The sequence below is a fragment of the Pleuronectes platessa genome, chromosome 2, assembly GCF_947347685.1.
Source record: "Pleuronectes platessa chromosome 2, fPlePla1.1, whole genome shotgun sequence".
Taxonomy (NCBI): domain Eukaryota; kingdom Metazoa; phylum Chordata; class Actinopteri; order Pleuronectiformes; family Pleuronectidae; genus Pleuronectes; species Pleuronectes platessa.
In genome coordinates, this window is record NC_070627.1 from 18,706,150 (window position 1) to 18,733,815 (window position 27,666).

At 43.4% G+C, this 27,666-nt stretch overlaps 1 protein-coding gene, 1 long non-coding RNA gene and 1 other non-coding gene across 7 annotated transcripts; 2 read left to right on the plus strand and 1 right to left on the minus strand.

Annotated features, from left to right (window-relative positions):
• Window positions 1–12,678, plus strand: LOC128458752 (uncharacterized). 3 transcript variants are annotated; one of them, XR_008342053.1, is made up of 7 exons: window positions 1–171; window positions 2,066–2,247; window positions 3,247–3,378; window positions 8,945–9,086; window positions 10,406–10,605; window positions 10,982–11,072; window positions 11,907–12,678. It is a non-coding gene; the product is annotated as an uncharacterized LOC128458752 (long non-coding RNA). The 3 variants fall into 3 exon arrangements; XR_008342051.1 differs by having other exon boundaries at window positions 10,406–10,588; XR_008342052.1 differs by having other exon boundaries at window positions 10,406–10,588; window positions 11,910–12,678.
• trnaq-uug (transfer RNA glutamine (anticodon UUG)) lies at window positions 420–491 on the plus strand. Its single transcript has one exon. It is a non-coding gene; the product is annotated as a tRNA-Gln (tRNA).
• Window positions 1,291–27,181, minus strand: LOC128458731 (tensin-2). Of its 3 annotated transcripts, XM_053443695.1 has the most exons (27): window positions 26,312–27,181; window positions 20,317–20,422; window positions 20,144–20,181; window positions 11,449–11,481; window positions 11,284–11,333; window positions 10,952–11,135; window positions 10,693–10,743; window positions 10,441–10,563; window positions 10,284–10,348; window positions 10,026–10,109; window positions 9,821–9,933; window positions 9,672–9,732; window positions 9,337–9,412; window positions 8,937–9,066; window positions 8,024–8,089; window positions 7,792–7,908; window positions 6,186–7,592; window positions 5,923–6,073; window positions 4,989–5,824; window positions 4,737–4,868; window positions 4,181–4,273; window positions 3,878–3,955; window positions 3,611–3,688; window positions 3,227–3,395; window positions 2,701–2,769; window positions 2,376–2,405; window positions 1,291–2,198 (listed from the first exon to the last, which is right to left on the minus strand). In XM_053443695.1, exons 1-27 carry the CDS (start codon window positions 26,435–26,437, stop codon window positions 2,054–2,056), a joined length of 4,611 nt encoding a protein of 1,536 aa, XP_053299670.1. In that variant the 5' UTR covers window positions 26,438–27,181; the 3' UTR covers window positions 1,291–2,053. The 3 variants fall into 3 exon arrangements, with proteins under 3 accessions (XP_053299670.1, XP_053299679.1, XP_053299687.1); XM_053443704.1 differs by lacking the exon at window positions 2,376–2,405; XM_053443712.1 differs by lacking the exons at window positions 20,144–20,181; window positions 20,317–20,422; window positions 26,312–27,181 and adding an exon at window positions 17,331–17,635.
• Between the last annotated feature and the right edge of the window lie 485 nt (window positions 27,182–27,666).

Below are 27,666 nucleotides of genomic sequence, written 5' to 3' on the forward strand. Positions count from 1 at the left end.
TCACTGGCAGGAAGAAGAAGAAGAAAAGGATGAACGCTGGATGATGTTAAGAGAAAGTTCAGACACTACGAGTCTTTTCTGCGATGGCCGGAGTCTTGGCTGAGACTTCGACTTGTGTGATTGACTACAGAAATCTCCTGTCTTCCCACAGGTGGTTGACTTTCTGTACAAGTAGGTGGATGTGTGCGTTAAAAACGAGCCGAGTCTAGTTCCGCGCTGTGACGCTGCTTCTGTCGCGTTACGTTTCGTTATCTGGGTCCGCTTTAGTTAGTTAGCTGACTAATACTGCCGAAACACGGCTAGGTAAAGCTTCATAATCCTGAATTCCACAAAACATGTTGTAATGGAGCGAATGCATAACACACAGCTTCGGGGTGTACAAAGTATATACATCTTGAAGTTAAAGATGCACTACACGTGGTCCCATGGTGTAATGGTTAGCACTCTGGACTTTGAATCCAGCGATCCGAGTTCAAATCTCGGTGGGACCTCACCCTTTTGATCTTCTCGATCTGTGCATTTTCAGTCATTGTTTTAAATGCACGATACTCTGGCCTCCTCCTTTTCTTCAATGCTGGTGTCTATCTTATCCCACTCGCTTTAGTTTTTCATTTGTGTGAAAGCTGACAGTTTTCTTGTTTGTTATTCTGCATTTATTTAGGTTTCAGTCACGAACAGCTCCTTCATACATGCGTCAACCGATTTTAAACATAGAAACCTCAAAATGGTCTACTCCTTTGGTACATTTCTGTTGTAAATTTTCTTCTATCAATTCCTCAGACTTTTTGAAATGTCCAATCCTTTGCGGCATATTTATGACTTGGTCACAACATGCCAATTCAATGTGATTCAATGAACCATTTCAGAATTCGCATGACAGCTGATTTTATTTTTACTTATTTGATGTTGTAAAAATGGGGGGAAATGTCATGATCGACAGCTGAGACTGACTCAGACCTGGTTATCATGGCTTCACCCCCTGATCCCTATTGCGCAGATTCTGGCTCCAAAGTAACATGCTCGACTCAAAATGGCAGCGTTGGTATTTAGGCCTCGTTTCTGGATAGTGGGAGAAAGTGGAGAAACGTCGTCCGTCTTTATTTAGTCAATAAGGTCAATACAAAAAGGAAATGGTTACCAACGAGTTTGCAAATAAGCACTGAAATATTTGACACAAAGCTATTAAATGATGAAGCACACATTTGTAACTGATGTCCTTTTATTGCTTTAATTTCTTTTCAAATATGACAGCCTACACCATTCCCCCCCCCACCCCCCCACCCCTGAGGCCTTAAATATATTACTTCTATTACATAAAAATCCATTATGAAAACATTGTGCTGAAGTCATGTAAATAGTGTTAGTTTATAGAAAATGCAATAACTCATCAACAAAAAGACATTGATAAAAAACAGCCCCTTCTTCCCTGGCATTTTTAGTGTTACAAAGTAAAGGGGTTTTGTAGAAAATATTCAATATAAATATTAAAGTCCTGTCCATGACTTTTTTAATTAGTTAATTCTTTTTTCAGGCTAACCTCACTTTTACTTTCTCATAGGTAACCACACCACATTTTGTTATATCATCTACCTGCCTGGTTTAAATTGTAGGTAGGTCCAGCATAATAAACTGTCTGTTGGTATGAAAGTGTACCGTTATTTTTTTCGTTTTTTTTTTACACATCTTTCATTTAATCACTTTCTTCACCTTTCTCACCCTGCATGAGGAACAAAATCGCTGCTGCCCCACTCTTCACTTAAAACATGACCCTCACATTCTAATGCGTCCATCGTCTTTCAAGCTTTGAATGTTTATGTAGAGAAACTTAAACACTAAGGACATTGTGGCAAATGGATAGTCGTGCAGTTTGTTTTACATCATATAAACAGTTTGTAACATGAAAAAAAATGTCAGGTGTTTGAATCTCATTTGGCAAATATTACAAAATGTTGGCTTTGGCTTATCAAACGATTCCTCTGTAGACTGGCATATAATCTCTTTAGTATCTCTCCCACGTCCCCACTAGTCCAGCTTGTCAGATTCCTCTACTCTCTCATCTCCGCAGCTGAGGTCCCAGCATGACTTTGTTGATAAAGTTGACGATGGCGACAGCTGGCTGCTCGGGGTCCATCTCTGCAAACAGGTGACAGACATTTTCTGTGGAACTGCCCGTCCGCCTGGCCACAAAGCCGAACATCCTGCAGAGAGAAAACAGACAAGAGAAGTCAAACGACTGGAGAGTAAAAGGTATTTGACACTGAAAAAAACCCCAGAGTAGAATATCAGATTGTTGTGAGTAATCGCCATGCAAAGTAGCACAATTTATAGATGATATCACACAACCAAGAAGAAGACACAAAGACACAAGCACTTACTTGCTTGATGTGCTATCAGAGTTAGTCCACCTGAAGCAGGGGCACCCAACGAGACATAGAGACAAAATGCAGGAAGACATGAATAACAAGGACAAGGAGACTGTTTCGTCAAACTAAGCAATCACTTCTCATATTCATTCACTTCTCAGAGTTAAAGAAAACAGACGAGCAGATAACAGACAGAGCTTATATTCATAAAATATAAGTCAGTACAAGATGAATGCTGCAGCAGCAGAAACCACACGTTTATTACAAAGATAATCAGCAGCAACATGTTCAAGCACAGGTTTGTTTTTTATTCAAATCAAAAGGGTTAGTTTTTTACCTCTTGTCTTGGGGGTCAAGGCTGCTGAAAGTGACAGTGTTGATTGGGTAGTGTCTCCTGAAGAACAGTCTGCCAACAACAATAACAAACATTATAGCTCATCTCTCTTTAGGTTTAGTTTTATGAACACTATCTGAAAAGTTTCCTGTCAAACTGAGGCACACACTGTGTCATGCACCAGAAACTTGATGCAATAACAAAAAAAACGTTTAAATGTGTGGTAGATACTGTGGTAGATACTGTGGTAGATAAGTGCTTGTTAGGATGGGGTAACAAAAAACAATATCAATATAATTTTCACTGATTGCAATATGAAAAAAGTATGATATATATAGGATACAATGCTTATAAGATAAGCCACGATAATATGAGCTTTATTGATCCTATGATGGGGAAATTCACTGGTTACAGCTACAGCCATATTTATCCTGACATTTATCGATATCGACTGATATGAACATTTTTATCTTGATATAATCATTAACCAGCCCCACTACCAAGCAAGGCTGTTGTGTCTGAGATGCACCTTCTTTTGCTGTCTGTCAGAGTGATCCCCTGAGAGGACACTTTGAAGTGGACCACCGTCGCCACTGGACGCAGGCTCAGAGCCAAAGTGCACTTGGTTGCCTTGGAAACTGCCTCCGGCCCAGTCAGTGATTCGGTTTCCACTGAGTTCAGGTAAAGCACGTTGCAGCCTGGGTTAACAAGCAGATTTGAAAACTTATATAAGTCACATAAACATACAGTACAGTGTGTTGTATTACTGGTCAGTGCTACATAAATATGAGGCCTCAGCGGTCTCTGTTGGTCAAATGAAAGAACTGCAACCACCGCTCAACATGTGATTCAGCATCTGTTGAAGTTCATCCGACAACAGAATCACCAAAACCTGAACAAGCTCATGTAATACCTGCTCCTTGTTTGAGGAGGTCGGCTGCTGTGCTGGTGTTTGTTGCACTCTGCGTCTCCTGAAGTTCCCCGACCAGATCTGAAACATCAGAGTCTGTTAGATAACAGCACCGTCTCAATTATTGGGGATCCAGACTGTAGCTAATGTAACAACCTACTAGGCTTTGAATGGAAGTCATTTATATGTTCTCTTGTAGTAAATGTAGCTGAAAAGATCTGATATTTGATTTTGATTGTAAAAACAATGTATAAATGAGGCTGATCTGACCTTTTTCTGGGATGCGGAGGGCACAGGGTAGAGAGATGGGTGTAATTGAATGCTGGTACACCATGGCAGATAAACTTCCTGCAAAAGAAAAAGTCAAAGAGAGAAAATACGTTACAAAATATATATTTTGTATGCATGTATATAGTACCGAGTAGAAATAGGTAAAGAATAGAAAATAAGGGTCTGGGAAGGAGGTAACTTTTTTCTAGTTCTTATTGGTTAAGACCTCTCAGTGTCAGTATGTCTTACAGAACTAAATATGTGAAACGCATTATGGCAGTAAGCGTCTACCACATAACTGACCGAAGTAAGACTCGTTCTGACAGCCCTTGATCTTCACTCCTCGTGGCCCAGTCTCGATGAGGAAATGTCTCACCAGCTGTTCCAGAGGATCCCCTGGGTGAGAGGAGAGAGGAGAGAGGCAGCGATGATGAAAAGATAAGGCTGACTGTCTGCACAGAACATGTCTTTAGGATGCATGATTCTGTTTGCAATAGAAGCCAGTGACAACCTAAACCATATTGCCACTGCTTTTCATTTCATGCAGGAACAGAATAGAACAGACGTACATGAAATGGTTTGATCCATCAGTAACATTCGCTGTTTGAATGCATGGGAATAATGAATGCATTTTGGTAACTATGTCTTAAATAGGAGGCAAATAAACAAACATTAATTTGTCCCCCATTTCTAATGATTCACGTGGAAATGTTGTCGGGAAAACCATAGGCACTTAGAGAACTGAATGTGTGGATGTGATTTGTTGCCGCTTGATTGAATTTCAGGAAACCTTTTAGGGCTCAGTGGAGGTATGAGCCTTTTACCGAGTGCCTTCGTAGTACTAACAATACATTCATACCTTTGCTGCCATTGATGTTGGCATTAGGAGGGGGGGTGGCCACTTTGAGGGCCAGACCGTACGCCCCCTGGAAGGAGTTACTGTCTCTGATAAGAAAGGTTCCTGGTTCCTTGTCCTTCAACACAGCTATAGCTATGGTAGAGAGGACAGGTTAGAAGGAGGGGTGGTGTAAAATAACTCTCCAGTAATTACAGAAGACTGGATTACCTGGTAATGATAAATACAACCATTCATTTTCTAAACAATCCTCACCTTGGTCTCTGGAGATGCCTGGTTTGTACCAGTACTTGGAACTATCCTGGACAAACTTAGCATTAACCCTGATGTCTGCCTCGTCCTTGTAACTACACTGCGCAGACCCTCGTCTCTGCTGTCCCACAGCGGAGGAGAAACTCACATGGTGTGTTGGGGAAGGAGCTGAGGAGAGTCTCAGAAGAGAGTTGTGTGTGTTCAGGGACCCTGCAGAGGAGGAGAGGCGTTTCTTCTCCGGGAGTGGTGGCTGGATGGCAGGGATAGTGACTGCAGTGTACCCCGTGTACGGGACATGGGGGACATTCAGTATTGGGTAGTAATAGGACGCTAAGGGAAATGTGGGTGTGTTATATCCGTCAGGAACAGGTGACGGAGGTTTGTTGTCTGCTGAGCTGTCTCTGTCTGGAGTCAGTCTATGGCCCATGTCTGTCGCAATTGGGGAGTGCCGAGGAGAAGTCTGCAGCTCTGGTGAGCCAATAAGAGAATTTGGGGAAGTGGTGGAGGGGCTAGAACTGAGACTGGCAGACGGGTTCACAGCTACACTATCGGATGGTGTATCGCTGGGAAGAGCGGCACCATTGAGTTGCATTTGGACCGGAGTGATGATGACAGCCGTGTAACTTGAAGTATTTGACTTGGTAGATCCCTGGGTGCTTCCTGTGATCTTGGCTGCACCATCAGAACTTGCTATCGGCTCAATTGACGGCTGTGATGAGAGTATAGATATGCTAGAAGTTTGTGTTTCTGTTGGTGTTGTGCTTGTTTTGTTAATATTTGTGTTGGGTTCTTGCTCTGCGGGGGTTTCTTGGCTTTGACGTGGGCTGTCAGCTGTTACACTGGGGAAAAAACATGAGAAAATTAGATAATTATCCACATATATGGATAAATGTCATTTTAAGTATGAGTAGGAATCCAGAAAGGAAGTATAACCCACCTGTCTTCAGTGTGTGTGGGGCTGCTGCTACCAATTATTGTATAGTCATGATCAGAGTCCTGTCCAGGGGTGCTTGATGGGCCAGTAGAGTCTGATTTACCCTCTGAATCCTGGGAGACGTCATCCTCTGAATCTGTTTTTGCCTTTTCCACTTTGAGAAGCGAGATGAAGTAAGATGATTTTATCACTTATAACAAAACAATCAGGAAAATGTGTGAAATAAGAATTTAAATAAAGCAATTCTCACTGTATCCCTCATTCACCTTCAGCACGCTGCTGTTCTCTGGATTTGGACTGCATCTCAGGCAGCCTGCCTCTCCCAGGAGACGGGCTGGTAGCAGGTAGAGGCGAGGCCGATCCAGAGTGGTATCCCGAGACGTAACCCCGGCTCTCATGGCTCTCAGCTGGGGATGACTGATGAGAGCAAGGGCAGGAGTGGCGGGGTGGAGGAGGGGTGTGGTACCCACTGCTTGCTCCATCCCGCACGTCCACCAGAGACTGGGGACCGTGGTAGGTCTGGTGTGGTGCGTGGCCAAATGTCGGCTGCTCCTGGTTTGGACCCTGATCCAAAGTGGAGTGGCAGACCCGGAACACAGGGGTGGGGGATTTGCTCTGCCAAAACTCTGAATCTCTCACCAGCTCCCATGGATTTTCGTTTTCCCACAGCGTAGGCACCTCTCTTGTTTGTTGTACCCCTGCTCCTTGGGACCAGTGCGGGGTCTGTATTTGGTTTAGGTGAAACGGGTGGAATGTTCTGACTGAGTTGGACTGGTGCTCTCGCCTGCTGGAGCACTCTCGACAGAGGCAACCAGAGGCCGGTGTTGGAGAGCTGAAGAACATTTCCCTGTAAGGGCTGGAGGGCAGTGACTGATGGGACAGATGAGTAGACGGGCTGTGGTTGGAATAATGGAAGAAGTGACACTCCTCCGCATTGCACAGTCTGTTGCTGGGAGGGAGGGAGTTGCTGTGTGGGTGTGTGTGGTCAGGGGGAGAATAAGGGTAGTAGGGCCTGTGGAGACAGGGCAGGGGTGGGGGCGGAGGTGGTGGTGGATGTTCCCATGGTAAGTCTGGCAACAGATGGGCACTGTGGCGATGGCAGAGTTCCATATGAGCTGGATTTGTGGGAGGGGACACAGATTTGGTTGGTAAAGCCGGCAGCGTTTGACTCTTTGGATGAGTCTTAATGCTGTTGCAATGTCCGAGGCAATGACCATTAGAAAGGCAGGGCCCTCTCTCCCTCTCCCACCCCACATCGCCACACTTTGGTTTTCCACGACCACAACATGAGTGCTCCCGCCTCAAACCTCCTGAACTTACAGGCTCTCCATCATCTAAAATAGCTGTCTCCCTGTCCTTTTCTTTCCCTCGTGTTTTCTCTCTTGCTCTGTCTTCCCCATGTCCACTCCTCGACGCACAGTCAGTGTTCTCTCTTTCAGGGCTGTTTGTCGAGGGAGAGCCATCTTGCAGATGATCAGTGGGTGGTGAAGAGCGACTGGAGTTACTGGTGTAGCTGGGAGGCGGGGGCTGGCTGGGAGTTTGAGGCTTCACTGTTGGGCTGCTGCTGAGGCATCCGTTGGTAGACGCTGGTGAAGCAGTCGAGCCGGGCCCACGTCTCTTCTTCACCTGTGCGTACAGACTGCCGTCCAGAGGTCCCTTCGTATGACAGATATCTGGGTGAAAGGAGAAGGGAGTGTGAGAAAATGCATAAACCTGTGGGTTGGGTTAAGAGTCAGGCAAGCTGTTACTATGGTTAAGGTTAGAGGTCATAGTGTGTGTGTGTGTGTGTGTGTGTGTGTGTGTGTGTGTGTGTGTGTGTGTGTGTGTGTGCGTGTGCATATGTGTGTGTGTGAGTATGTGTTTGTTTCTTACTCTCCATGCTGTCTTGGTGATGCAGGTTGAAGTTCTCATAAGAATCCCATCTGACCACAGGGTCTGAGGTCTTATAGTCCACTTTGATAGAGGCATCATTCTGACGGCATTCTCGACCTTGAAAAACAAACGTTATGATGTGACGCACATGAAGATAAAATAAAGAAAGGGATCAGGAGCTTAAAATGCACCACAAGATGCAGTGTGAGAGAAACAAAATTATAATATTCACCTTTCATTTTTTCTGGCCCATTAGAGAAGATGAACTCGACTGTGGCATCGGGAGGGAACCTGTCATCTATAAACAGACGAATATACAGGCAGACTAAAATACCCAGAACAGAGAGAGTGATACAATGATAAGACAGGACATGAGTTAAGTAAACAGAGCACGGGGCTTCAAAGAACCGCACCAGCCCAGATTTATTTTTACTTTCATGCGTGAGTGTGGGTAATATCATTTATACATCGACAGCATGGAGCACTTAGAGCAACTGTCAGGAGGCTGCTGCTTACTGAGCCGGGTTCAAGAATTTGTCTCATGTGATGTGACAGTAATTTGCTGTTTGTCTCAAAATGCCCCACAGTGGATTTAAGTGGCTCTTGAATTGTATTGATATCTTAACAGTAGAAATATACAGATTTCCAAATGTTCATTACTATGTTTAGATTCAATATTTCGATTACACTGTAGTACAATGTATTCTACTTCAATCATATAGTGCTATAGTTAACTGTAGAGGCCATATTTTCACAGCTACTCAACCCATTTCCACAAAACTTGCAGGAAGATGGGGAAATGGGCCAAGGAAGAACTTATTCACTGATTTCCCAGATAATATTTCATGGATCTTGATGGGAAAATTGGCCATATTTAGGGGACTGATGACTATGAGTTTGTGGAATTCAGTACATATCTAAATAAACTTCTGGATCTAGCGGATGGGGTTTTGTAGGGCGGTATGCTTTCTCAGGATCTTAATGTTGATAATCTTTGGTGCCGATCTGGACAAAGGTGAAGAACCAGGAATTGTGCCATTCTAGTTGATGACTATACTTTTCTCTCTAATCCCTACTGTGATTCCTTCATGTCTGTCCAAAGACTTCTTAGTCCCTGCATTTCCAAACCATCCTCTATTTTATACCTGTGCAGGCCACGTCCAGTTCAGTCTTGCCAAACCACAGCTGGGCTCCGTGCACGGTGCAGGTGTGAAACTGGACTCTGAAGAGCACCTCCCTCTCTGCTGCTTGACTCCGCCGGTGATAGCACTTCACCTGCAGAGAAGGAGGCATGTGTGAGTAACAGAGCTATAAGTGTGATATTACATCATCAGCTTTGAAAATAATCAAGCATGTTATAAAGTTATAAAAGTGTATTACAGACCGGACAAAGAAATGTATGTAAAACTGAATGCAATAAGCAGGTATTAGGTAATAGCAGCAGATGTAGTGCAGTGTATAGGATGTGCGTATATACCTAAGATTAGAATCAAAGTAAGATTTCTAATTAGAGACAAACAGTTCACAAGAGGCTTTTTTTCTCACCATAATGTCTCCCTTTAATAACAGTGCAGGCTCCATAGTCACACACAGCTTCCTCGCCCTGGAGCTCTGAGGATCACTGCACACACACATACACAGTGTAAAAAACACAGCCACAGAACCATATATAAATCCAGTCAAAACCATGTCTCAGTCGAGTAAAACACTGGCAAACAACATTCACTTTAACGTAAGCACAGACCAGCCTACACCTAAACACAGACACCGGCCTGTATAGACAAAAACTGTCAAAGGGACAGAGGGAGGGACAGACGTCTGCCCGCAGGACATGTACCAAAAACCCAGGGGTACAACCCGACAACTGACCATGTACTTACTAGACACCTGAGGTGTAGACCAGCTGTAGAGACTGATAGATCTTCAGGAAGGGAAAGAACCCTACAAAGAAATTAAGATTATATTCTTTTGCCTTTGACTTTGTTAAACACTTTCTGTTCACACAAGCCTTAGTTCGTATAACACCGACCTCCTCTAGTCTGGAAGTTTGGTAACGAGGGAATGATGATCTGGTGGAGGAACAGAGCACTGCTGTTCATTTTGATGGTGCCTGACAGCAGGCCGCTAAAGTAGTAGATGTACCTGAAAATACATGAGGTGAAGAAACAAATGTGATGACAGCAGCTTCGCAAGAAGTGGTGTATGGAGGAAAAGGAGGAGGAAATATGTCTGACCTGTTCTGAGAGGGTTGTAGCGAGGAGGACACTTTGTCTTCGCAGAATTTTCTCATGGCCAGTGTGGTGAGAGCCTGGTCCGCTCTGTGGGCACAAACACACGCGTATTAATGAATCTTATACAGATTTGTGTTAGAAAAAAGATGCAATGTTAGAGGTCGGGATTGATCCCGCATTTTTCATGGCAGGAGTATTGATAGGATCGTGGATAATATATTTTTACACGTGTCTTATCACATTAGTAATAATAGAGATTACCCAGCGGATATCTTGCTGTAGTGCATGTAGGCCGACACGATCACTCCCGTCTTCCCTTTGTTTCCCTGTCAGAACACAGATCAGGGTAACTATGATGTTGTTTTTTTCCTCCACTTTAACAGCAAAATAGGTTGATGAGGATTCAGGCTTTATAAACCTTGCAGTGGAGGACCACTACGTTACTGGGGTCAGAGGTCAGCCAAGTCTCCATTGCCTTACAGACGGCACAGATCCTGTCCAAGGGTGGGGCGTGAAGATCAGGCCAGCCGTAGTCCTGCACCTATGAAGAAGCAGAGGAAAATACAGTGAGATTGTTAAACTTGTCAGTACAAAGTGATCTCATAGTTTATGCATCTCATTAGTGTCTCAGTAACATGTTATCTTTTCATACAGATTTCAAAATATGTACCTTTTGGTTTAGTTTGGTGATGTCATGTCTCTTTTCTGAAAAATTCAGTAGCTGAAAAAGGCAGATATATGACAGATTTCAGAAGATATCACACATACAACTTCTCAAATGTAATAATCTGAATTTTTACCCTTAAAAAAATCTTAAATACATATTGAGTGTTTGAATATGTTTACATAGGTCTTGTTTCCATTGCAGCCACTACTAAATGTAGTCCTTTAACGATACAAATTGCTACCACTTCAGTTTCATTACTGACCAGAAACTTGTCTTGGTGCTTGGATTTCAGCATAGAGGCCACTTCCTGGAGGTTCCTGCGGTAGCGCTGTTCCTCCAGGTCTGGCAGGAAGAAGACAGAGATGATCCTCTCTGTGATGTAGGTGAGGTCAAAGTCGTAGTGGCGCTCCATCACATGCTCCATCACTTGCTCCACACTTTTACTCCTGGACATTGAGAGAAGTTGTGCTTTCAGTGCAGCCAAAACATCCATTAGGAGATAAGATTGTTAAGCTCTGTGTCCATAATGCTGATTTTACTTCTATTTTTCGCATATCAAATATAATTTACTTTTGTCTTGTTGATTTGTCTTACCTCGGCAAGGAGCCTCTTTTCTTCTGGGATGTAGATTTAGTGGAACCTCTCTGAGAAACAAATGTTAAAGAGTAACTATGCTGCAGTTATTGATCACTTTATTGATCACTTTATAAATTACCATTGATTTAAACTACTTTCTATCAAGTGCATGTACAAATTTACCAGATCTGATGTTGAGGTGCAGGTGGGAGACACCTGAAAGGAAGACAGGAAAATAGGATTAGTTTGTCCAGCAGACACACAAACCTATGCAAACACATACAGACACACAAACACACACAGGGACTGAACCAACACACGCCAAGTCATGTGTTTGGTTTAATGCTCTTGGTCCTGCTCCCGCAGCGCAAATTAAGAAATGGAGGGATGAAGAGCTGATGGAGAGGATGGTGAGATCCGGTCCTACTCTCCTCCTGCAGCTGGGGCTGTCAGCACTGATTCTCATTCCACATGTCACATTATTTCAGACACAGACAATTCTCCCTTCACAACACTGGGGAACAACCAGCTGGTTTGAAATGTGTTGACCAGACATTAGAAAAAGCCGAAGTCCTCAGATTAAAGTGAGATACTCAATAAAAATGATTGATTGTGTTTTTTTCTTTCTTTGTCTCGTTAAGAAGATTGAGTTGGGAGAGATTGATCGAGTTTACTGGAGGACGACTTGACATGTGGCGTGCAGTTCTTCTTCTCTGCTGGTGAGCCAACAGCCAAAACCACAGACACATGTAAACAGAGAGAGAGAGAGAGGGAGAGGTCATGCAAACAGACTACAGCCAATATGCTACAAATAGACCTGATCAGATTTCTGTGGCTTCCTCTGCTCTGGATTGTTTATCATGAGGATAATAGAGCTCTAGTGATGTGTGGGGAGCAAGTGATATGTCAGTCGGGGCATGTGTTACTTTTTCGTGCTCATTTGTTGGTGTCACAAGGTAAAGTTAGTAATTTCTGATGAAAACATCATGCTTACCAGTACAACAAAAAAACTGAAGGAAATGAGCCAAGAAATGGTTTCAAACATTCAGTATTACGGAACAGCTACATGTATATGTGCGCTGACTGTAAACCTTAGCAGGTGACACCTTGTCAACCTTTGACCTTTGAACCATCCCGCAAGGATGACTGACAGCTGAACTGCCCTCCTTGGCTGAGTGCTGGCCCGTGCTGACAGGTGTTAACAAGTCAAATGCCTGACAATCACAATGATCTACGAAAAGCCCCCAGGACAACAACAGCAGTCAGGTAGTTATTTACTGTGTTAAAGACAAGACCGATTTCATACCTTCTTCCATTCAGATCTTCTATTAGATTAAATCACTACTTTGTAAACTGTCCCTGCTCTGACACTCAGAATAACTATCAAAATATAATAAAATAAACTTAAATGCAGCTCAAAGTCATTACAAGTGATTCCCAAGTGTTTCAGTTCCAGCTCCAGCAGAATTTAATTTTGGGGTTGTTTGATTTCCTATGACAGTTGAGGTTGATTTTTTTTTTTATTGGACTGTGTTCAGTGGGTACAGATCGTCATCATGCCAACATCAGGACAAAACTGAGTCAACCAATAATTCATTAATTTTAAAACCATGCTGTTTAACACAAACCATTTATTTCTGTAAAGATACAGAATAAGACATATCATGCATCTTCAATTCATAACCTCCAGCAAGGAGGTTATGTCTCCAGCCCTGTACGTTTGTTTGTTGGTTGGTTTGTTTATTTGTAAGCAAGATCACACAAAAACATCTCGACAGATTATCATGAAGCTCTGGAAAGGTGTTATGAGTTAGAAAATAATCCATTAAGTATTGGTGCGGATCAAGAATTTTGTATCACTTTCTTTAACACTGTGAGATTTCCCAGGAAAAAATTCATAGATCTAGATCAATAAAATCAGGCACATTTAAGGGAGTTGTATTTGCATTTATATACTTGTGTGCAGCTTGATTAAAGGAGACTTTTGGGCCTTGTCAGAGGTATTCTAGTTTAGCACTGTTTTTAGTGCTGTGTATTCCCAAAAACTAGACTCAATGACATCTGAACCATAACATTTGATTTTGTTTATTAAAAAATAGTCCAAAAAGCTTTGTAATGTGTTTTCTATTGCATGAAACCAAAGCTTTCTTTGTTATAGCACACACAGAGTCGGTGATACATGAAATGGAGAGAGGGGGCCACAGTAAAGGGACATAAACAGACATGTGATCTACAGAGGAATGAGTTAAAGGAGGAGTGCAGAGAAAAGGACAGGCTGTAATTGGTTACAACACAGCAACATATGCTGCAGCTGAACTGTCGAGATGATGTGGCCAATATTCATCACTGACATGCCTCATTAGTTGATTATTGGTCAAGGACTTCTTGAATCATGAGTGGTCTCTAAACAACTTCTGAGTTGATCCTCTCTCTTCACATGCTGTACCACAAGCTGCTAATCTCTACTTTCCTGTGTTAGTGTACATGGACGCATCATAAATATGTAATAAAACCTACAGTAGGAAATGAAATGGCGATCAAGCCCCAGGGGAGAACCTGTCTCTTAATAGCCTTAGTAATAGGGAAGTGGATAAAGTGGTTGACTCCAGGAAGGAACAATAAAAGACAGATGCAACACTTGAACCCCGTATTAACACAAACATGCAGACAAAAGAAGCGCAGGGCGGAACATAGAGGCAGAGATCAACAACATGCAGCACAAAGGCAGAGGAGGAGGACGGTAGAGTCAACAGGAAGCAATTTGCAACAGGATGTCAGCGCTGGTCAACCTGGGTTTACACATACAAACACACACACACACATGCAGGGTGTATACACGTGTTTTGGGTAGCTCCTGCCAGCCTCAGGCTCTTCATTAATACATGCGGTGTGTACACTGGAGCCACTGGGAAAGCAGCCATCTGGTTCAGTTTGTCTTGTTCATCAGCTTGCATTTACTGAGGTGCCAGTGACAGCCCTCCATCCCGCCCCCAGGGACTGACTGACTGACTGACTGACTGAGTGACTGGAAGTGGACTAGATGCCGAGTGTGTTCAGTGGTTGGGCTCGCCTTGTTCCTCAAGTGCACTTGTCATTCCTCCTTTTCGTTCCTTGTCTGTGGAATAAATGTGAAACTGCAGAAGCAGCAATTGGACTTTGCTGTGCATGAAGACAGCTGTTGCTTGATACATGATAAACTGCTTCAAGAAGAACAAGGGAAAGCAACTAAACAGGCAAGACAACTAGTCTTCAGTCAGTCCCTGAAGCAGGAATATGAAGCCACTGCAGACAGTTAGCTTAGCTTAGCATAAAGACTGGAAAACGGTCAAGTGAACAGACTGTAACAGTGATCACCTACTTTGAGAATTTGTGTGTGAGTGTGTGTGAGTGTGTGTGTGTGTGAGTGTGAGTGTGTGTGTGTGTGTGTGTGTGTGTGTGTGTGTGTGTGTGTGTGTGTGTGTGTGTGTGTGTGTGTCTGTGTGTGTACCAAACTGGGATACAAACAGGGAATCTTCTTATCTGATCGGGCCAATCAAATTTGACATGAATCTGCTCTCAGCCTTTAGACTTCTTCCTTGAGAGGTTCCTAGCTGTCATTCCCTTCCACAACACATCGGCTGTGACACAGGTCTCAAATGTTCTCTGTGCTACATTTTGAATCCTTGAATCACTCCTTTCCCAGGGAGAGGAAATCCAACACAGAGCTTTGCCGGAGTATGTCACGATGTAGCGGAATATAAATGTGAGACTTAGAGACACAGGCGTAGTCGGTGTGCCATCATAGAAGGACTGACTTTCATTCTGACACTACGTCATGCTGTGGAGAGGGAGAAGTGAGTAAGCTTTCCCATTTCAACCTTGAAAGGAAAAATTAACTGTGGCTTGTTCGAAGTTCCATAGTCTCATTAAAAGACACTGGTGCACTGAAGTCCACTGAAAGCTAAATAAAACTCTTCACTTATTTTTGCGTAGGCTGGTTATTTTAACCAGGGCAGCAGAGGGCAAATTTAGAAGTGGTTATTATTTTGGAGGACTCACATTAAAGAGTGAAGTTCCCTCCATTTCTTGTTCCATTATCGCTCTACCTCACAACCTTCTCTCCTCATCCCTGAAGCCTTGTTTCACCATCTTCTACCCCCTACTGCTGCCACTCCCCTCCACTTCCTCCTCTCCTACTACTTGACACCCTCTCCCTCACTTGACTCTCAGCGCCTGTGGACAGGGTAATCATCCCTGCCGTGAGATACAAGTATTTGCTCCCCTTGGATAAACAACATCTGATGACAAACAAGCCCTTGATAAGCACCACAGAGAGCTGGGGCAAGTTGCTATGTAACTGGCCTGGAAAGAAGGAGAGAAGGGGAACAAGAGGAAGCATAGACAAAGGTCTAAAAGCAACAGACAAATTGTCTGGGGAGCCGAGACAGACAGAGCTTAGAAGTAAAAGGGAAGACAGGAAGAGGAAAGAGGACAGGCAAGCAGAGAGAAAGTGAGAGCGGGCGCTTGATGGGAGAGAGATGTCAACAGCTGAACATGCCTGCTGACCACTGACACAGAGCAGAGAGATTTCACTGAGCTATTTTGATAAAGCTCCTTATTTTAGACCAAACGTCTCTCGGAACACTCAAGGGCTCATTTTGTATAATTGTCCATCAGTCATCTCACAAATCCACTTTCTGCCTTTACTGCAGCAGCAGCAGCCCGACAACAGCAGGACAATGTGTGTGTGTGTGTGTGTGTTTTGTGTCTGTGTTTTTGTGTGCATAGTCGTTGTAATACTTCATTACTAAAAAAAGGCCAATAAAGCAGTTAAATTAAAACAACCATGATAGTCATCTGGATGCAGTGCATCATGCCAGCAGTGGTTATAAAAGGAAACAACAATGTGACACTAATAAGTCACCACCTTAATCAGGTTAAACAGATGTTCAGCTGACGGGATTGTCTGTCCACATCTACCTCAAACGCAGGCCTAGCGTGATTTGTTGTATTAATCTCTCTATTGACTCTGTTTTTACCTTCCTATTGATCTGCAAGGAGCTAGGACAACACGTTCCCCGTGGAGCAACACAAACAACAGAGAAGGTTGCAAAACATGACTTGCTCAGAGCACCTGATAAAGGAGAAGAAACCTCACAACTTCTGGACAGCACTGCTGAATTTATATTAGCAAAAAGTGTCTTGCAACTTTGCAGTAAAGTTTGTTTATCTGCAGGTTCCAGCCTCACTAGCACTTCAGGACAACCTGGCAACATTAATATATCAATATATAGTATACGCATTAACGTGAGCATACAAGCACATGCTCCTTATAGCATCATAATCAATTCATAGATCAGCATGACACATTAGCAGAACAGCTGGTGTATATGAGCAGGGAACTGTTACCATCTGTTCTTCACTACACAACATCAACATCCATCAGAGGATGATGATAGGAGAGCTGAGTGTGTCGGCAGTGCAGCCATTTGTCTCTGTCAGGTGCCCTTTTGGACAGAGATGACATGCACAACATACAACACAGATGGTGTATACACAGCATTGGAATAGACCCAGTGAATAGATGCTGCAGGAAATTGCATTGTGACATCACATCATTCAATCTAACCCCACAAAATCTCATATTATCAGGGATGTACAGCATATAGAATGGTATAGAGCTGGGTTATTGGTTGGCTACAGATTCCATAATCTGCTGACCTGGACCTAGAGACGAATATCTCATTAAAAAGTAAATCTTTCGAATTCACTCTGTCTCATTAATAATTAAAATCTGTGTATTTTTTTGTAGGTCACAGCAGGAGTCTGTACTTCATTTTCTGCACTTGCCTTAATCACATCACACTCAATGAAATCCTTTTTCTGGGCAAATCAAGAGCACCCTGGCTACAGCTTTAATGGAATCATTTGCACAATGACATGCTGCGTTATCGAAGCAAACACTGTGGAAAGGGGTTTAAGGACGTTAGATTGCAAGTCAGAAGAAAATGAAAAGTCACAACTGACGTGCTGAGTACATAGGAATGAAGTAAACCAAAGAAATAGAGCACAGAGCGTGTTTTTACCTCTGAACAAGCAGCTTCAGTCTGTCCCTCTGCCTCTGAGTAGTCCTGTTCGCTGACTATCACACAACACCTCCCTCTCTCTCTCTCGCTTTCTTACAAACTCTGCTCGATCCCTCTCACGACTCACTTTACCACCCTCCCTCTCTCATGATAACACACACACACATAAACACACACACAAACACTGAGCCGGCAGCGCATGCAGCGCATAACTTTCCCCTCTCGCTCTGCCCGTGTCATACGCACAGAGACGTTAAAGCCAGAGTACTTTGCCTCGCACATGTGCAGCACAGCACAGACGTCAATACCCCGCATGCAGACACCGGGCAGCCCTGCACAGTCACAGGGCGCTGATGTGCACTGACCTTTTCAGTGGCCCGAGGCAGAGCGAGAGATGACAAGAGGCAGAATAAAAGTGGCAGCGGGGTAGTGTTGGATGGAGAGATAGTGTTGAGAGGACAAGAGGAATGCAGAGATGATGCACAAGGGATGCAAAAAAGAAATTGGAACTTTAGTAGTGATTGTTATGGAGATGGCAGACACGCTGATGAAAGAAATGTTTGAACAGAAGAAAAAGGTGGGAGAGGGAGGGAGGAATTTTGAAACATTGGAAAACAAATCAATACAGAGATTAAAGGTACGAAGATGATGACAAGAGGAATAAGAAAGAGAGCAATACGTTGAAATTTGACGAAGCTCATAGAAAACAGAAATAGCATGACATGAAGCCTTGCAGCCATTATTATTTATACATACCCCGAAATGGACTGATTACACACACACACAGACACACACACACACACACACACACACACACACACACACACACACACATAAACACACACACACACACATAAACACAGAATGCCTTCCCAGCTGCTTCTCGCTTATTTGTGTCCTCCTACTGATCACCCACTGGAAGGCATCTATGGCACTCTTGTTATTTGCTATATTTACCCGCTCAGACTTCCCCTGTGCAGATTGATCATCGTCCTGTGTGACAATGTCCACTCGAATCCAAGGCCTCTGCAGCCAGCGAGTTGTTTTTGGCCGTATCGCTTTGGTGACCGGGGGGGACGAGGATGACAAAAATAATAATCCTCTTTTAATGCATGCTGCTAAGGCACAGCAGCTGGTAGGGCCCAATCATACACCATAACGGTGTGTGCGTGTGTGTTTGTGAGTGGAAGAGGAGGAGGCAGGAACACCCAGCCCCCCCCCCCACCCTCCCTGCTCCTCATAAATCCTGCAGGATTGGATCTGACCTGATGAGCCAAATAATAAAGGCAATGGGCCCCTCTGCGTGACACAGAGCAAGTGTGCAGTGTGTGTGTTTTTTGCTGTTGGAAAGTGCAGTTACAGCAAGGTCATGAGCTCAGTCAGTGTTGTGTGATGCTGAGCTACTCTGAGCAGGGTCACATGAGAGCGGAGGCTGCCAATGCTCTGACATAAGCAGATGTGGACAGACAGACAGAGAGAGAGAGAGAGAGAGAGATCGTCTCTATTGCACAGTGCAATGACAGAGAGTCCCCTCCTGGTGCAAAAACAACAAAGATTAAGCACCTTTACTAAAACCCAATCTTTTGACATGCACAAAGTCTGAACTATCAGGGCAACTGTCTTTGGAGAAACATTTATCTCTGCCTCCTTCACCCCAGGTTTAAACGTATGATATTCTTTAATTTTGCTGCAATATGGTGATGTGAAACAATTTCTCTTTGTTTCCTAGGAACTGACAACAACACCTGACCAATGATGCAGTGAATTAAAAAATTAAGCTCCTTTGTATCTGCACTTGAAATATGTCTATATGAGCTTAATTAAATTAACGCTTGAAGTTACTGAAACGTGTTTCATTTTTTCCCCCTTGAAATCTTGATTTTTATCAAAATTTTCCTTTAGGGTCATAAAATAATTTAGCTTATCATTTGCTTTTCAGATGTATTTATATTTCAAATTCATTCATCATCAACTCACTACTACTTCCTTACCTCAATTGTACTGGATTTGGCTGCAACGCTGTTAACCTCTCAAACTCCAAAAGTGTTTTATGGACCCCCTGCATCTGCATAGTGAGTGAATGAGGGAATTCTCCTTTTTCTGTGAACTATACCTTTAAGGGGGCGTATGCCTTAATTTTTGCACTTTAGCATTGAGAACAGTTTTTATTTCTTGTGAATTTCTTGAGAAATAATTCATGGATCTTAATGAAAAAGCACATTTAGGGGACTGATGTCTGTATGTGTGAGATTTGGTGCAGCTCAATTGAATTAAGTTGGAGTGTTGGGTAGCGGCAGTGGTATACGTTCTGCTGAGCGCCATTCTGGTTGATCTCCGATCAGATCACAATGTCCCCAAAATGTTGACCTATTCCTTCCAACCTGCATTTACAAAACATTGTCCTCACTAATCCCTGCCACTTGTATTCAGGACTGAGAGCTCACCTTAGAATACTCCTCACGCACAATGCTAATGAGAAGTTGTGTATTATTTAAAATATAGGATATTTTAATAAGAAAAAACGCATATAATCCAACTGCTCACTTCATACATCGACTACCTGGGTGCTTGAGGATACTTTGGGGTGGGGGGTGGGGGGGGTCCTGCTATACCACGTTAGCACATGACTGAATTAATCATAGTGACCTGGCTGGTTGTTGTTCAGGGGGGAGGCCTTCTCCAACCAGACATCTAGGTCAGTGCACATGGCTTACTGCGCTTAGGTCTCACGTCACATTAACATCGCAGCCCAACAACCTCTGTCACAGGAGCACAGTTTCCTCAGGTCAGAGGGACATGAATATAACGCTTACCTTTGCTTCACAAGTCTTGTGAACTGCAGCCTTGCAATCTGCAAAGAGGAGGGAGAGAGAGGACAAATCTGATTTGACATCAGGATGAGCTGAGGCCTACGACTGTGTGTATGGGTGCATGCTGTGTCGTGCTCTGGGTCTGCCACCTGACCCAACTGAGATGTCCCACTCACCCTTGCAGAAAGACCCCGGGTTGTCGATGTTCTGCTTGCACACATCACAGACACGTCTCCTCTTGAAGCTCTTTTCCGTGAAGTCATGGCACCCAGCTTTGGCGAGCTGCAGACACACAGGAGAGGGAAATCTGATCATCCACACGCAGCATGAAAAGAGGGATTCCAGAGGTGAACACAATGAATGCTACTGCCAAAGGAAGTCAGAAGCAGGTTTTTAGATGGATCAAAACCAACAGTCTCTGCAGGTCTTTAAAATGTCATGCAAGATTTTTAGCCATTTTCTTGTTGCTTTCTAAGCTTGTGATCTCAGTGTTGATCCAAACGAAGCACTGGACGTCCACAGTCCCTTGCATGGCTGCTGCCTGTGTAGATACACTCTGGCTCAGTGACACTGAGGCAGCGTGATCACTGGTGTCCTACGCCTGCTGTTCTTTCAGTTTCCTCCACTAAAAACACCTGTCATATCATGCTGTGTTTCAAGGCATCCTGTTTTTCATCTTTTTTTTAACTCGTCCTTATTCTGTCACAGTCTGTCCGGACAAGACGATAAATAATAATCAGTTTCAAGTGCTACGAGCCCACATGATCACAAGTCACTGAATATACAGACATGGAATCAGTCACATCCATAGATTGTGTATAATGACGGACACATTTAGCCAAAGTAACTCGATCGCCACCTGGTGGCTGGCTGCAATATAGTTCATAAATCAAGCTTTTTGTGGGCAAAGCAAGAAAAGAGCCAAAGGTAAATTTGAAACATGGACTTACTCGGTCAACGGTTTCTATGTCTGGGGTAAGTAAGCACACTGACTGTAGACACACACACACACACATGGATTCGTCTTTTTATAAACCAATACTCAATTCCTCCAGTGAAACCAGTGTAAAGAAATAGGACAATGTTTATATAAAGTTATGCTTATCCCAAAGTGACGCCTTCAGAGCTGCAGTCAACCATTACATCTTTTGCGGCCGAGAGGGTGAGTGGAAACATCAAGTGGGAGGTGGTGTCTGGACTGACTGGCGTGTGTGTGTGTGTGTGTATGGGGGTGTGTGTAAGGGTGTGTGTGTGGGGGGGGGGGGGGGGGGGGTCAATGGAAGAGAGGTGGAGTGCCACAAACAACATACCTGCTCACACTGCTGTTCCATTTCCTGTTTTCTTTTCCTGACTTAATGCATTTCTCCGGTCTTTAAAAAACATGTTTTCAGCTCTGGCACTTTTTTGCATTTTCCAATCCCTGAGCTTTTCCAAACAGGAGCAGCATTGAATGTTACTCTGAGAGGTGAAGGTGCCTGTTCACCACCTTTTATACACTTTTCACAACCAAACACTCACTGACTCGCTGACATCTCCCTCATTTCTCCATCTTGAATGGTGAGTGGAAGAAAACATACACTCAACGTGATGTATTATGAAACAGCCGTGTCTCTCAAGTGGAGCGTATACAGTCTTAATCCTTTATTAATGGGAATGTATAATGTATAATTATGTTTTATGTTGCTCTACCTTGAGCTTATCGTGGTTACATAATATGACCATAATGCGGTGGCTTGGCTCCAACTACACCTCACAACACACAACAAAACCCAACAGAATTTGTTGACTTGCTTTGTTAAAAACAGTTCATGTTCTTTCCATTAACATTCAATTTGTATTTATGTTTGTTTAGTCCACTTACAGTTGTACTTTAAGATGATATCTTTTTGCCTTTTTTAAATTTTTTCACTATGGGGAGCTATCATATCATCCATCTTTATAAAACGTACAGTCTATGAGTTTTATGTGCACATTAATCTGTGGGCTACAGGTGAGTTAGAGAACTTAAGTCTTTTTTATACATGTTGGTGAGATGTTGGTTTGATAACAGGTAGCAACTAAGCAAGTTAACATATTTACAAAAATGTCAAACATGTTCTTTAAAATAGAGACAATAGTGACAGTACAAAGGTGGTAGAGTATGATGAGAATAATATCATAAACCATACTTTGATTCTTAAGACGTGAAGAATATTCATATTCTTAATGTTTAAAGTTGAATAAGGGTATGACTTTGTCTATTTGGGTCCGGCATGGTGTTTCAAATAGTTCCGTTTCTAATGAGTTAAGTTGTGTGTTTATTTTTTGTAATTTTAATGTCGCACTAACCACAAAAACCCCCTCAGTTGTAAAAACTGTGTTTATTTTGGTCACTGACCTGGAGTGACATTCCCATGATGTTGTAGCTATTGATCTTATAATCAAACCAGCAGAGTAACAAGCCACTGGTCTATTGAAAGGTCCTCTGCTGATATGATGAATGGCTGCTGCTATAAACTGAGGCACCCACTTCATTTGATGAATCTGTGTGTGTGTGTTTGTGTTAGAGAGAGAGAGTGTGAAGGGATTTAAGGAGAGAATTGATGAACCTGACAAAAAGGGGTCAAACAAGGGGAGGAGTGGATCATCAGCCCACCTCACCAGTAACATTTCAAATGTTATTACATAAGTCATGGAGGGGGAATCGATTCAACTTATGTAATGTCATACAGAGCCGCGGTCCCTTTATAATCCTGACCAGAGTTCAACTGCAGCACAGTCACAACACTGAGAGGTTAGTTAGATCCCACTCATTGTAAAGAATCACTTCTACATCCGGAATAATAAAGATGCATGAAGTAATGCAATGACTTAGGAGAGAGAGAAACCAAGGAGAGAGAGAAAGGGATGTTGTTACTACCTGGAGCAAATGCACAGACACATGGGAAGAAAATCCAGTCCACATGTCCACATGGGAACATTCAAACCATGATAAATGTACATTGGAGTTTAAAAAAAACACCATAAAACTTAAATATAGTCACAGTTTTTTGGCATGTCACTATTCAATATTGAGTCGTTTTTCCGTGTTGTTACAGTCAAATAAAATCCCCACTAATATGGGCTTAATACATGGCAACTCACTAACACATCCTCTGCATTAACCGAGAAGTCCCTCTCTATACTGAAAATGCTGTGAATTCTCTCAAGAGACAATCAACTCAGACAGAAAATGTAACTTTTCATTTAGGACAACAATTTTTTATATTAATTCCACAGTCAGTCCTCACTGAGATTGTTTATCTTGTAAAGCCAGTGTGTTAGTTTGAAGTTGAAATCTTTTGAGAAAGCAGAATGAGTCAAGGGCACCTCTCAGTGGTGAAGTAGTGTCAGTGCAGCTCAGGCTCAGACACACTAACATAGTCAGAACGTATCCGTGCAGATCCTCTTGGTTTCATGTTCATTTCTACTGATTCTACTTAAAATATCGTTACTTAAAGAAAACACACACCTAATAAGATTCTTTGACTTAATTTCCTTAACTTTGAAAACGTGGTTATTAATATAGTTGCCTATTATATTCACATTTCACTTTCAACTTGTGTGAGAAAGTTTTCACTTGTATAAACATGGACTCTCTTTCCTATAGTGATTGCTCAAAGGTGATGAAAAGAAGGGAATTTCTTATGTTCTAATAAAAAATCAGTACATCAGTGACTAACCGCAAAATGTGAAGGAGATTGTTTGGTAATTGTCTGTCAAATGATGAAAAATGAGACGATAGAGAGTCATTACATTTAAAACCGACACAGATGACATGACTCATTATTCTCTGAGTGTGTGTTTTTTTTTAAAGTAATGGTGCACTGACACTTTTTTTCCAGTGGTTCTTTTTCTCCACTTCTCACTGAGTCGATCCGTGAACAGCAGAGGAGCAGAGGGAGAGAAAACAACAGCAAAACAAAACATACCACAGTGCAATTAAATAGCTGAATATTCTCAATGAGAAAAGTTTATGTTGACAATGATAGCATTAGTGGAACGTTAGATAAACCTGAGACTTTTACTCAGTTGTTGAGGATTCTGGACTTTGTAGAAGACGGTTCAGGGGATCAGGACGTTGTGTCCACCAGCCTTCATGTATGTTCAACAGCAGTTTGGTTGAGTGGACGCTCGGTCTCCCGTGACTATCAGCAGGGTTGCAGCATTGCATTGCAGTATTACAGGAACCCCACCCTACCCCAGAGTTCTTGCAGCCAAAGTCTATGTCATTCTCCAAGCATCTCTGACCACTGCAGAGAGCCCGCAGCTCTTCTCACATGGAGACGAGGAGAGGGTCGGACACCAGTGTAGAAGAATAATGGCGTTCTTTATGACTGTGGCTGCACGCGCTGTTTATTACGTTGAGAACTGCAGCAGAGGCGGTTTGAGGGTGTAACTCTAAAACAACTCGTACAAACTAATACAGAGCATTAAGAAGCACTATGTGATATAATTACAGTTAGGTGATCCTGATTATTAATGTTATTACCATGGTAATGCACCAAACATACATATACATACACAAATCATAAATGTAATGGTATGTGTTCACTGTGCTAATGCATTGAAATGGTTCAAATATACAGCTGCAACACACACACACACACACACTGTAAATCAACATAGGGTACACGCCTCGTCTGTTTTTTTCAATGACACCTCACAAGTGATGACATGCTGGAGAGCAGGAGTCACAAACTCTAGCTCTTTGTGACACACACACGTGCACACACACAACCTCACACATGATCTGGCTGGGAAGGGACGGGAGCAGGTGGCAGGCCAGGGGTATGTTCCAGATCTGGCAGGGTATTTATAACCTGCATAAGCAGAGACTGTCACCTCCAAACACTCGTGAAAATGCTGAGAATAGGTGCGGGAATGAGTGTGTGTGTGTGTGTGTGTGTGTGTGTGTGTGTGTGTGTGTGTGTGTGTGTGTGTGAGAGAGAGAGAGAGAGAGAGAGAGAGAGAGAGAGAAAGAGAGAGAGAGAGAGAGAGAGAGAGAGAGAGAGATTATAAACAACCTATAGAAAGAAGAACTCCTGGACAGTTCTCATGTATGACACATTTCATTCCTCTTCACTGCAGAATCCACCCTTTCAGTTGGGACCATTCTGTCATAGTTTGGCACACACACACACACACACACACACACACACACACACACACACACACACACACACACACACACACACACAAACACACACTTGCACATACACACACACACAATAAGCACTTCAGGGGATTTGAAGCCACTTGTGCTCTGTGTAATGTTTTTGTTCCACCAAGATGGAACATATGACCCTTTGGAGTTTGTTTGCTCTTTGTTTTACGACTTTGACATACAGCATGTCCATGTGTGATTTAGTCTGGCATGTGAGAATGGACACATTCTGGTGCGTACCACTCAAACCTCAGGCACTTTTTATTTTAGACTCTACAAACGTCCTCCAGGGGCTTTACATGTGAAGCAACGCGGCTTGCTCCTAAATCCATGCATGTTCCTAAATAGAGGCAGCAGACTGGGTGACGGCGGGTCGAAACCGGACAGTAACTTAAACCACTTCCTCTTGAACCTTGACTCCTCAGGGACATGATTAACTGCTATCAAGTAGACAGTCGGCCGCTGCGGTGGGTATGTGTTTTTTTCCAACCCCTCTCATTGCTCATGCTTCATTTGTATGATATATTTCTTGCTTAATATTGACACTGGCTCATATCCAAACATTAGCCGCACATGCAAACCATGTTCGCTGTGCAGGTGTAAAATGGACCCACAAAACAGGTTCACACTTCGGTATGCGAGCATGAGATGCTTCTGTTCTAAAACACAGAGGAAATATATGAGACAGAACCGCTTTGGATCTAATTTGCTATGTGATGACATCAAATAATTCAACCAGGTCCAGCTCCTCCTCCTGAGTCCAATATGCCCAAACATCCTGGGGCATAGATGCGGTCAAAATTGTCCAAGTTTGAAGATACTTAATTGCCATTGTACAGCTGCAGACAACAACGCAACACAAAATGAACACTACGAGTCAAAGCCAAACTTTTATCTCCAAAATATAAAAGATGATCATGAGCGGCACATGACCTCTGTGTTAACCAGCATGTTTACAGTAGACCGGAGTGCAGGCGTTCACTCACCTCAGCCAGATGGAGGATTTCAGGATGTACCTCAGGCTCTGCCGTCACAGGGATTCCTCCTGTGTCACCACCAGGCCCATGTGTCTTCATCCGGCCAGTGCCCGGGCTGCTGTGAATGCACCCCATACTTCCAGCAGCCACCTATTTCTCTTCTCAACCTTGTATCCTCGATTTCCTCAGCTCTTATCCGCTGATTCCAGACAAGTGCTTTTGGCCCCAGAAGGTTCGCTCCTCTCCTCCGATCCCTCTCCACGTCGTGAAGGGCCCCCTTATGTTGTCAGTGTCTTCTCCAGCATGTTCCCTTCTTCCCCCGGTGACTCCTCGCCACCACCCCCTGCCCTTCTATCTGACAGCTCGTCCTGCCTTGAAATCCACTCCAGATACCACCCCCCCCCCCCCCAGCCCACACGACACCACCAGGACGTGAAACCCAGCACAGACCCTCACCTCCTCACGCACCCTCTCCTCTTACACTCTCCCCCTGTCCCTTCGCTCCCTAGCTTCCCTCACTCTGAAAGCATGCAAGCACACACTCCCCACCTCCCCTCTGTCACCCTCGCCAATACCTCCTTCTCTCCTCTCCAGCCTCTACAGACCCTCAAATGTCTCGCACGCCGCTCTCTCCTGCTCCGCACTTACAGGCCCTCCAGTCTTCCCCTCTCTCTCCTGCTCCATCAGTCTCCCCTTGCTGTCTCTCCATGGGGGAGAAGGGGGCAGCTGTTTTGGCTTGCTGATGTCAGGCCCTTCCCCTCTTCCTTGGCTTCACTTCAGCCCCTCTCACTCTCCTCTTACGCACGGGGGAGTAATCAGATAGAGCCTCTTTCACACACTGAAAATCTCTAGACTCTAGACTTGACATGAGAATGACTTGATAGTTTTGATCTCACTTTTCCGGTCTCCTCCCGCCCCTCATCTTGTTTTGTTTTGTTTTTTTAAAGTTAACATTCGAGAAAATAGGCCTACGGTTGAGCCTTTCTTTTGTCAATCAGGATCTCTTATATCACCACATCTGTCCCAGATGTAAAAATCCCAGATGTAATGAACTCCACAGCCGTGACTGATAGGACACATGACACCATCATTAACGTCCTGTCTTTATTCCCTCAGTTGCACGCTGCTGAAATGAAAACAATGATAGGCTCTGTGCTTAAATCTTACATCCTCTCTCCCCTCGTCAAATTCCTTTATACAGTTCTCTCTCTCTCTCTCTCTTTCTGTGAGACACATAACTGTATTTCCTCAAACTGGGTTCACCAGACAAAATGCTGCTTTAAGCTGCAGGGTTTTTTAGGGTTGTGAGGGGAAAATCTCCCAACAATAAGCTCTTTCTGAAGCAATGTTTTTAGCCCCCAGTT